Source organism: Harpia harpyja, chromosome 6, assembly GCF_026419915.1.
Source record: "Harpia harpyja isolate bHarHar1 chromosome 6, bHarHar1 primary haplotype, whole genome shotgun sequence".
Classification (NCBI taxonomy): domain Eukaryota; kingdom Metazoa; phylum Chordata; class Aves; order Accipitriformes; family Accipitridae; genus Harpia; species Harpia harpyja.
Genome location: NC_068945.1, coordinates 40,521,694 through 40,533,211, shown reverse-complemented (window position 1 = coordinate 40,533,211; position 11,518 = coordinate 40,521,694). Strand labels below are relative to the sequence as shown.

Below are 11,518 nucleotides of genomic sequence, written 5' to 3'. Positions count from 1 at the left end.
AGCCGCGGGGCAGGCCTGCGGGCCCCGCTCTCTCCTAGGGCCGAGGTTCATCACCACACGGCTCCGGCGGCAGAGCCGCGCTCGGGAGAAGCCCGGCGCCCACAGGCCGGGGCCCGGGGACCGGCCGCTGGTGCCGGAGCTCCCCGCTGCCGCCCGGCCACGCCGCCCGCAGGCGGCTCCCGTCCCCCCCCCCCCCGGGCCCAGGCCGGCACCGCCGGCGGCCTCCGCGGAGGCGGCGGGGGGGGGGGGGGAGGGGGCCGGAGCCGCCCCGGCCGCTAGCAGCGCCCGTGCCCCCGAGCCACCCGCGGGTAGGGGGAGCTGAGGCAGCGCCGGCCGCCGGTGGCGGCGGAGGGCCGAAGGCGGCGGGGCGGCGGGACGTGCCGGGAGCGGGAGGCGGCCCGGCCGGGTCACGCCCGCCCCCGGCCGCGCCACCGCCCCTTCCTGTCATGGCCGCTGGCGGGCTGCGGGAGCGCGGCTGAGGCGGCGCGGGCCGGCGCCCCCAGGAGCGGAGGGTCGCGGAGCGGGGACGTGCCGCAGCCCGGAGCCGGCGGCAGGAGGTGACTGAGGGTCGCCGTGCGGGCGACGGCCTGCGCGGGGGCTGCCCCGGGGAGCGGCCGTCCCGCAGGCAGCCCACCGGCGGTGGGACGGGGCGCGGGCAGGCGGGCGAGCCCCGCTTCGAGCCCGCTTAGCGGGGGAGGCCGGGGTGGGGGCCAGAGCGCCGTCACGGGATCCCGCCGGCCGCGGGCGGGCTCGGGGGGGGGGGGGGGGGGCTGGCGGAAAAGCCGCCTGTCGCGGGTGGCCCAGGCGGCCTCGGCCACCGCGGGGTGGTGTCGGCGCGGTGTTCCGTCCTGTGCGCCCCGGGAGGGGAGCCGTTCCTGCGGGAAGAAGCCCTGCGGGGCGGTCCGTCCGCCTCAGAGGGACGCTTCCGAAGTTGGAGGAAGCGGGAAGGGTGTTTGTCCCGCGGTGAGGCTGAATTCACATCCTCGCCAGCGTGCAGTGGGCTGCCCTGCTCCCGGGTCCCGAGGGAGCATGCCCCTTACTAGCAGGCGCGGGTGAGCGGTGCGCAGGAGCTACCCAGCCCTGAACACCTAGTGAAAAAGGGCCGCGTAGCGCAGCGTGAAGGGAGCGGGCGCCGATGGCTGCAGGCGGGAGAGCCTGTTCTGACTTTCCCTCACGGTAAGACGCCAGAAGGTTGGTTTCCTCAGAGCTGCATAACAGGACAGCAAACCCGCCGTGGCTATCTCGTGATACTAAGTCATTTACTTTTGTAATTGCGAAGATAAAACCTAAATTTCCCGAGTCCCACACAGGTATTTGTAGCGCATCGATCGCGTCAGTCGGCTTTTGGCAAGACGATTCCAGGGAGGAAGGCAGGGAAATCCTGTCACGTTCCTTTTGTTTTCCTTGTAGATACCGCTGAACTACCTGCTTTCCACCGCTTTCCTTGTTTAACTTCCCCTTGGGGTCAGCTGGTCGTCAGCATGCCTTCTACCGAGAACACCTCAAAACTTTTCCTGGTCCTCGTTTCATTGCTGCTGGTGCTGCCAGTAGTTGAAGCCCTGGACGCAGGAGATACCATTGCCTTCCTACTAGGCCTCGCTGTCAGTGTCGTCGGATTCTGTGCCTGCCTTGGCTTGTATGCAAGGAAAAGGAACGGGCAGCAATGATTTCAAGAAGATGCTCAGATGAAGTGAATTTCCAAACACGGCTTGGGGTTGAGATCCGGGCTGTAAGACTGAGCTTCGCTTCTGGATGACTTTGAAAAACCATGTAGTAGATATTTCTGCAAACCCCTCTTACTGTGCAGTGCAACAGAATCAAGACTGTACCTAGTAAAGGGGATTTGTAGGATCTGTCCTCTTGACAGTAAGATGATTTTATATTGCTTGTGATTAAATATTGCCTTAGAGAAGGGTAAGAACTTTTTGAATGGGGAAGGAAAACCATAGAGTGGTTCACAGTACATGTTTATAAATAGAACATGTGAGGGAGACCCATCAACAAGTTCCACAATTTTGGTTTCAAGGGTTAATCAGGAGGAAGCAGCTATCAATCTTCCAGTCAGGATGACAGAGCTTTGGAAGTACTCCTGTACTTAGATAGCTAGCGAGCGGACTGCTTTGACTTGTGTGCACGTGCTCCCATTCTCTGTAATGACAGTGGACACCTAACTGCTCACTTCTGCTGTCACAGGGATGAGACTTCAGAGAACTAAGAAAACATAGAAAACTTTTTTTTTTAATTACTTTTATTTTATAATGAGCCTCTCCTGTAGCCTGTGTTCTTGTTACCAAGTAGATACACTTAAGAGTGGGACCGCTATTTTTCTTTAACATGTATTTCACAGAATAGTACCTGTAAGGCTACGTAAATCAGATTAGGGATATGTTTTTTGTCTCTTGTTTATTTTTTTTATCTGGCTTTCCTTTAGGCACACCAGGCTTAAGGCTCATTTCATTCAGTGTTTGTATTTTTTTTCCCCAAAACTGAGACCTACCTATTTTAATGAGGAATTATATGTAGTATTTCTGCATTAGGGAGTTATTAGAATTATAACAAGACAGTTGTGCATATTTCTTTTGCAATATGGAAAGAACATGTTTTGTTAAAATCCTGGTTTTAGTCAACAGGTCCGTTGTTCTGAAGTGTCTTCCTCATGACAAACTTACATTGCTAGCTAAACATTTAGGCTTCTTACCTAACTGATGCATGTGTGTTCCACAGAAGATTAGGACCAAAACCAAAGTAAAAAATCCTGATACAAAATGGGAGATGTAAATAGTCTTATTCTATTCATGCGCAGTCAGATTGTATGGTATACGGTTGAAAGACTCTACTCAGTAGCATATCCAGGACCTGTTTCTTTCTTTAAGTACCAAAGGTGAAATGGCACAACCAAGAATGTCTGCTGCAAGTCCCTCTGGTTTGCTAGGGTGTTCTAGCTGTCTGTTTCAGACAAGGAGCACAATCTGTAACAGCAGCAGAATAAGGAGCGTAGGAAGGTGAGCTCTCCACGGTTCACAGAATTTCCTTCTGATCTTGTGCTGTGGACACTGCCACTCTTGCTCGAAATCTTGGCTTTTATCTTTCAGAGCTGGGGAAAAAGGTTAAATGTGATGCAGAGCTATATATTTTGATACTAATCCTCCCCTTCCTCTGTAAGTGTCTCTGTTCAGTAGAGCACAAAGCAATGGCTAGAAGAGTTGTCAGGCAGGTCTTATATAAGTAATTGGGTGGGCAGATCATGTTCTCCAAATTCTAAGATTTCTGTATGCTATTTGTGGCTGGTTTGACTTCTCTCTCCAACCTCTGAGGAGACAGATGCCCTGGTTATTTCAGTCTTGCAATTTATGTCCCTCTCTCATGGTCGATGGAGGCAGGACGGTAAAACGAAAGCTTCCAGAATTGCATGGGGTTGAAACTGTAGGACTCATCCCAGCAAGCCACAAGAATGTAGGTTTCTGCTCTCAAGTTACAGGAATAATAACAGTCACAAAGTTGCTCTGATGAGATGCAGGTCTTGACAAGTAGCTGTTCTTGAACCCTTTTTGTGGCTTCCAAAAGTCAGAAAGGGACGTGGTGCACAATTACTATGTACAAGTGAAATTTACAGCCCTAAGAGGAGCTTCAGACAGTCGTGTCACCTTTGAAAGCTGCCTAGCAGCAGTAGATGATCCTATATGTGATTATTCAACTGAGTGGATGCAAGCACACATCAAGTGTGGTCTTCCATGTTGCAGCTTGGCTAAACCATTACCCTTAACAAAAAACCAAACCACAAAATCACCCCTCAATTCACTTTATATTTCCAAAAATTAGAGAATTTTGCCAATTTTTCAGTAGAATATTAAATATTGCTTTTTCAGTAGAATACATTTTATCACAAGCAGCTTTTCACAGACTCCTTTACCTTCACTTTGGAAAAGATCCCTGGCAATAGTTTCACAGAATTGTGCAACAGTTTCACTGCAGGAGAACAGAATTTTAGCAGAGTAATTGGCATCAGGCGATAGGGATATGAGGAACTGTGTTCTTTGCCCAAACCTGTATGTACTTCACTGAAAGGTGTTTGCACAGTGTAATGGCGTTGTTTCCTGGGTTCTGACAGAAGCTTTATTGTTAAAGACTTGCATTTGTCAATGACTTGAGTGTAAAATCGGATACCCCTGTTTTTCTTCTGTCTTAATAAACTTTCATGTATGATTTGTCATCAGCTTGATGAAGTAGCTCTTATGAAAGAGAACATTGGGATGACAGAAATGACTGAAACTGCTGAAATTCCTTATACTAAATATTATTTTCTTACATACTTTTGCTTATGTTAGGTGACTTTACAAACTCATGTGGCATGAGGTGTGTTTTCAGTTGAACTTTTGTACAGTGAGCGTACTTCTCTTGGTCCTACTACTTATCTTGTTTCAGTATCGGTTACTTTAGAGCACTTCAAGGGGGCTGGTCCCCTTACTTTGAACCTGGCAGCTTGCAGTTGCAAAGAGGCCCGTTTCTCTGGTACAAGGGAAACTTGAAGTATTTATTTTTCCTTTTGACTATGAATTTTCAATATTGCCATTATGTAGTTGCCTTTATACCAGAAAAGCCATTTATGGCAGTTTTCTAGCTGGAGACCTGAGGATATAAAGGACCATTTTCTTTTTTTCTAAAGAAAAATTACATTCTAGTGCTTTATAGTTATTTGAATGATACATTTTTATTTTTTTTTAAGACTTCAAAAGAGCTTGTTTTATCCCAGCATTTTATGAAAACAGGGTTCTAGCTCTTTTGGGACTTCAGCCAGCACACAAAGCAGTTCACTTTGTGCGCTAAACTAATACCTTTAGTGGCTGTCTTCAGAGCAGAAAGCAAAAGCAGCCTGACAATGCCCACCTCTTAACAAATACAGCCTACCCTCTAATTCATGCAAGAAAGCTGCAACTCAGGAACGAGTAGCTTTTGACTGCTTTTGACTGCTTCCATCTGCTTTAACAACAGCATAGCTCAATCCTACAGCCGTCCTACGAACATTTAACAGTCGGCAGTCCCTTTGTGAATGGACAGAAGCCCTCTGCTCCTCGTAGCGTACCTTCAAGTGCTGCACACCAGCTAGGTGTTATCGTTCTGCTGGGTACAGCAGTGCCTGGGATTGGAAATACAAACACTTCACCCAGTTCCTAACGCACTTGCTTCTCTGGGTGTATGAAAACTGACAAACCACTGCTGTGAACCCTTTCTCCCACTCAGGTAAATCCTGCTGCTGGCGGTGATGCTGCTTTAATACTATTGTGAGATTCGGCAATTCTATGGCATCTTCCATCTGAGAACCCTGACATGCTTACAGATATTAATGTTTGCATCCCTATCATATCCTTTGATGAGTGGGATAATCGGAAGGAGAGTCAGTGACTTGTGGTGGTGTCACAGGAGGTAGGTGGTATCTCCAAGATGCTCACTGAGATTTCTGGAGTGTGTTGTGCCTGTGGTTCTCAGCCAGCATGCCCCTGCCATGGGAACTGTCCCTGGATTAGCCCAGACACTCTTGTGTACTGACCAGACACAGTCTGAAGCCCCGGTTCCTCTTTGCACAAAGCTCTTTACATAAGCTTTGTGAGAAGGGAGTAGGGAGTTGAGTTCACCATTTATAATAAGATAAAACATGACTAAATGGATGAACCGTAATAGGTCTGTTACCATGGTAAATGCTCTAATTATCATACTACAAAAGTAACCTTTCCGTTCATTTTTACATCTGATGAAAGGTTTGGCAAATCTAAACTGATATAATGACAAGAGGTTGTTAGGAGTGGTGGAAAGGAAGGCTTGGATCTGGTTGTCCTCCCAGTTTACACTTGAACAAATTGTTAGTAAATTATCTGAAGTCAACAGAAATCTGGTTGTTCACCAGATTAGAAAAACAAGACTATTAATTCAGAACCAAATGTGGCAAAATATATGGGGCGAGATTTGATGTGACTAAAGATGCACAGGACCCAAACCACTTAATTCCTGCTGAAATCAATCTTCAAAACTTTTAAGGGACAAGTTTTTAATACATTGGATACTGACCAAACTGCTGACTGTTAAATTGTTAAAGAATGTAACCAGTTTTGAAATTACGAAGGTTTTCAGTTCACATGAATACGCAGTAGCACCTAAATACTACATTTCCACTATTCAGAAAGCAAGCTTTCCAGCAAGCAAGCTGGAATTTACATATCAAGCTACAATATGGTAAATACCATAAAAGCACATCTAATTTGAACTAAAAATAAAACAGCAATAAAATTATATAGATATTCAAAACATTTCCAGATATTGTACTGGTCTCCTCAGCTCGGTTTCTGTGTAATGAAATTTGGAGGTATGTGGGAGGCTCTGTTACATTAAGGTGCAGGCACACTAGGCAGTCAGCATAGCCTTTTTTTTCTGGATCATTCATCTGATCAGATCAGAACAGAGATTTTCATGAGAAAACCAAAACAAAATGTCCCTTTAGAGTGCTAAGCAAAGAGACCCGTATGAGCTCTCGGTGTAAGTGAAGGCCTGAAAGTGGAGTGGCCTCCAGCAGACCTAGCAGTTGCAACCATTAGAGGCAGTGCAGAAAGAATCATGTCTCCATACACGCTATTGTAGAAAACAAGAGCTTGCTGCTGGGTTGGGCTGAAGCTGGTGTTCTGCTTGAGCCTTCCTGTATTGGCTGTATTCCTCCTCGCTAGTCTTTGTCTTGGAAATTTTAACTGGAACCAACAATACCAGCAGCTTTCCCAGCTGCCGTTCATTCAAGGCACTAAAATGTTTGCGCACATCTTCATACTGCTACTCTCTACTTTGCAAGTATAAAAGCATGAAAATTACCTTCTCTTCCTGAATGGTCTCAAAATGCTGCAGAGCAACACAGTTCTGTAAAACTTACTAGAGGAGGGTCTGTCTTTTTCTTCTGTTCTTCCGTTTGTGCAGCTCTTTGCACATTGCAATGATACTAATAATATAATACAACTGCATGTCCCTTCCCTACCCTCTCACAGAAGCAGTCCTAAAACATGGCCAATTTTAATCTTGGCACAATTAAAGTGAAGAAAACTGTCACTTTTATCAAAATATGTTCACTTTCTACTTCACGAATTACCTGTGAAATGAGAATGTCTTTAATTCTAGAACTGTTCAAGGACATTTTCTGCCAACCTTTTTCTGAACTCAGATGGCTATCAAAATTACATGGTCAATACCTGCACTTATTTCTCAGACTTTAACCAAACATGATTGTTCATAAGTCACACAGTAGCAGTTTTAAACTTTATTTGAATCTATTCAAATGATCTGGAGGATTAGCAGAAGCCACGTTGACTCATTTTTCCTCAAAAGCACATATTTATTTCAGTATCTGCATCAATAGCAAGGAACGATTATGCCTTTTTAAAAAGTTTGATCTTTTCAGAAAGGGCATTTGTGGTCAACTTCCAAAACTCTATCTGAGATTTGGAGACAGCATATCATCTACAGAGTCTATACACTATAGTCTATATCTACTAAAAAAAAAAAGAAGTCCTTTTTCATAAAAAGTAATATTGCAATGGGCCTTACCAAAGTCACTTTTCATCTCTTCATAAAAATTAAAGATGTTCATCGTATATCTGGAGCAGTTGCCAATAAGAAACCAGTATTCAGCAATAAATGTCACACAGTCATGTTTTTCATTCTATTGTATTTGCAGAAAGAAAACATAAATCCCAGAAACTATTATACATTAAAAATAGGCAAAAAGTGCTTTTCCAAGAATAAGTCAGCGTTATCTAGTAATAATTATGGCCCTGGTGAAAATCTCAGTGAAGTCAGCTCAGAAAATTTCATTGTCCTAAAATGAAACCAAGCTCTCCTAAAGGGGTAACCAAACTGTGTCTTTTGAACCCCCTACAACTTTGCCATGACCATCTCCCATGCCAGGGTTCTGGCAGCAGGCTGTCCTGATGCAAGGGATGCTGGATAACCTCAAATCCTGCCTGGGAAGCGACAGACAGCTGCGTCTTCCCGGGTGCCAAATGCGTGCCCAGGCCACTGCTACCCTCTCGCTCCACTGAGCCATCTCCTGTTGTGACAAAGCCAGATAGGTGATTGGGTATTCATTTAGACATTCAGGAATAGCTGTGGGGTTTACACATCTTTAACCTTCTTCTATGCCAGATTTCACATGTCAAAATTTAGTATTGTATGTTACACTTTATTTTTAAAAACCCTGGATATAATCTTTTAAAACATGAAATTTGTATGGGCTGGGGTGAGTGCTTTCATTTGAGAGAAGTAGGAAAGCAGAGGTCACTCTGCCAGCTGAAAGGATATTTCTAAATTGTCCATCCACAAAAGAGGAAAAAAGGAATCATCTTTGGGAAGAGGCTGAGCCAGGAAATGTATGAGGTGACCTCCAGAGGTCCTTTCCAACCTAATTTACTGTATGATTCTATGAAATCCTAGTTGTAAATGGGATGCATAAACAGCAGCTCAATTCACTTGTATCTTTATGGCAAACAAGGATATATTTGTGGTGAACAAATCTAATCACAGTGTGAGCCCATAGGGAACCTGACTGCAAAAGCTGTGAGGCTGTTCAGTCATCATGTAAGACCACAGGGAAACCAGATGTACCGGGATTCTCCCGCTGCGTCTAGTGAAACTCAATCCCTGAGGCATTAAAAGGGTATGGAAAAAAGGAAGCAAAAACAGCATATGTACAGTAATCCTCTTTTCAGAGTGGGATTTTTAGAGATGGGTTTATGGGGCTCGTACTGTACTCCAAATGGAATTCAAGTACTTCAGTGCAAAGCCCCAAATGCGAATTACCGCAACTCCTACCCAAGTCAACGTTTTGAAAATATTTAGATTTGACAGCCTGAATAAAAGACTGTGTTGCACATGGAGTTCCCATTGGCATCAGTGGAAGTTTAGGACAAGGTCAAAAACAAAATACAGGTTTGGATGCAGTAGCTACGTCGATAGGATGGAGGGGTCCCTGTCATTTGACCAGTAGTACACCTTGCACCAGATGGTGCTCATGGGGAACTGCAGCCACATTAGGCTCCATCCCCATCTCTTTCCTTAGGAAAATATTAGCTGAATTATTTGCTGTGATAACTGAATGCCAAATTTTCATCTGGTTAAAAACCAGCCTGAAGTTGCTGAAATCAGTGCAGTCATCCTGATTTAAATTCATTTTGAACAGAAAACACAAGAGGCTTCATTCTGACCTTGCACCAGCCCTTACACTTCTGTGTAATGCAGTAGAATTATTCTTGATTTCCATTTATGTGAAAATCTAAATTCGTTCTTAAAATAGATGCTGTCTTTTTTTTCTCTCTCAGCCTGCTACCAGTAAATTATTTGACCTACATCTTAATAAATATTAGAAAAAAATATTCTCCCCACCGTTATTCCACAAATACACTTCAGAACTTGTATATTCAACTTAGACTCCATTGTTTCTCCCCCCTCCCCCCCCAAGATTTATTAACCAAGGCAAAGGGAAATCCACATGACAGCCCACTCTCAAGGACACCATACTAATATAAAGTGCCTCTTCACACACTTCTAATATGTGTGCTGTATATGTCTGATGTACATCAGCTTACCTTTCTGCCTTGTTGTTCTTATCATTCCAGTAATAAGAGCAATCTGTTTTGTGTCTATGTCAAACTGTTCCTCAAGAACTCCCTTCACCTAGTCTATGTGAGGTTCTCTGTATTAAATGAGAAGCACTTTGTAAATTTTCTTTCCCTATCCAGAAATAACAATGAAATCCCAGTAAAAAGGATTACATGCTCTCCATTTCAGAAAGGCCAGCAAGGAAAGTATTATAGCTGTAGATACAAATGTAAAGCACTCGAAATCTGAACTTTCATGAGTTTTGCCAGAGGTTTCTCTGCTTAACTCCCAATAGACTTAATAGGAATTAAAATTTAAAATCCCTTCTACTTCCAAAGGAATACTGACCTTCCAATAGCAAAGGTAGAGCATGTGATTACTTTATGCACACTAGCAAAATAATCTGAAATTGGTTGTACGTAATAGTTGTCAGACTGCTGCCTACATATATCATAATGCCAACTGTCTTAACTCAGGCCAATGAAAATTGCCTGATTTAGTGCAAAATACAGGCCTTGGGAAGCAAATGTAATAGAAACAGGGTGAAGAGGCACTGACACCTTAAATACCCTCTCTTTCATGCAGTAGTAGCTAAGCCATTTGCTCAGTAAGAATTCCATGTCCTCTTACAGGACCGGGCTTTTGGTTTTTCATTATCTGGTGTTGAAAACCTACTTTCCTTCTGTCCTGTGCTTGCAAAAGCTGCACTCTGGTTTCACCAGAAATAAATGCTAAGAAGTAAACTTCATGAGTGAAAGATTGTTTTTATCATTTTTGAACCAGTTGATCCCTGCCACCTGCTTACAGTAACTATTTCTGGTCTTACTACAAAGACTGAGAAATGTACAGCTTATATGGAACTGGGGCATTTGTAAAGACTTTTATAAGTACACGTTTCTCTAAACTTACCACAGAAATAATAAAAGCCCATAAACTACACTGGTTCAAAAAATTCCTTCTAGGATGCTTGCACTGAACAGACCAGAACAAATCTTTCACCATCCTCTGGTAGAGACACTTCAGAAATCCTTTCTTAAAACTGCTATATAATGCAGTTTTATTCACATTACAGGATACCTAAGCCTTAAACCATAATGCCGAGTCAAAGTCTACTACACTTGTGTCTCTTTCTTCATTTTAGCACTTGGAAGCCCAACGTTAAAATCTCAACATATTCTTAGTACTCGTAATTATTCAGCCTCTTCCTCTTTCTTATCTTTTTCAATTTCAGAAACCTCCAGGCATGATTTAACATGTAGGTTTTTTACATTAAAAAGAAGCATTTAGCATTATTTCCTGTTTTGAAAGGTGTCTTATTGTATCTATTCATTAGAAGCCATATTTGAATATCCATATCCCCAATTTAGCAGATTTTTAAGTAAAGGTTAAAGAGTTTAAGGGTTGAAAATAGTTTTGGTTTAAGTAGGTTCATAATTGTATTCCAAGACTGCCAAGTGAAGCAGAAGTCTGAAAGTTTTGTAATTAAGAATATAACTTCAGCTCTCTCCAACCTCTCACTGTATCTACTGAAGGTTATTCCAGCTCCATTCATTATCTAACTAGGTTTGCCTAAATTGGTCAAAAGTGCATTTAAATCTAGCCTTGCAATTCCACTAATTCTATGTTCTCCATTGCTTCTGTCTGCCTGTGACAGCAGAAAATAACTTCTTACGTTCCTGCAACAAGTTTTTTCTTCCGATTTCTTCTGTCTTACTCCAGAACGGCCATTAAGTTACCTTCCCTTTTTCAACTTTTACTTCTCTTTCAGCATCACCAAGTTTTCCCAAGACATGATCCATGTTTTGGTAACTAACCCACGTGGGCAAATAAATCATTCTGAGCAATTGCTGGCTCTTTTTGTCTGAAGGTCTTCCATTTGATTTCAGGTTGTCGG

General features: G+C 43.8%; 1 protein-coding gene across 2 annotated transcripts; it reads left to right on the top strand.

Annotated features, from left to right (window-relative positions):
* Positions 1-378: 378 nt before the first annotated feature.
* Positions 379-4,213, top strand: SMIM30 (small integral membrane protein 30). Of its 2 annotated transcripts, none has more exons than XM_052790504.1 (2): positions 379-557; positions 1,411-4,213. In XM_052790504.1, exon 2 carries the CDS (start codon positions 1,482-1,484, stop codon positions 1,665-1,667), a length of 186 nt encoding a protein of 61 aa, XP_052646464.1. In that variant the 5' UTR covers positions 379-557; positions 1,411-1,481; the 3' UTR covers positions 1,668-4,213. The 2 variants fall into 2 exon arrangements, with proteins under 2 accessions (XP_052646464.1, XP_052646465.1); XM_052790505.1 differs by lacking the exon at positions 379-557 and adding an exon at positions 828-1,310.
* Positions 4,214-11,518: the final 7,305 nt, after the last annotated feature.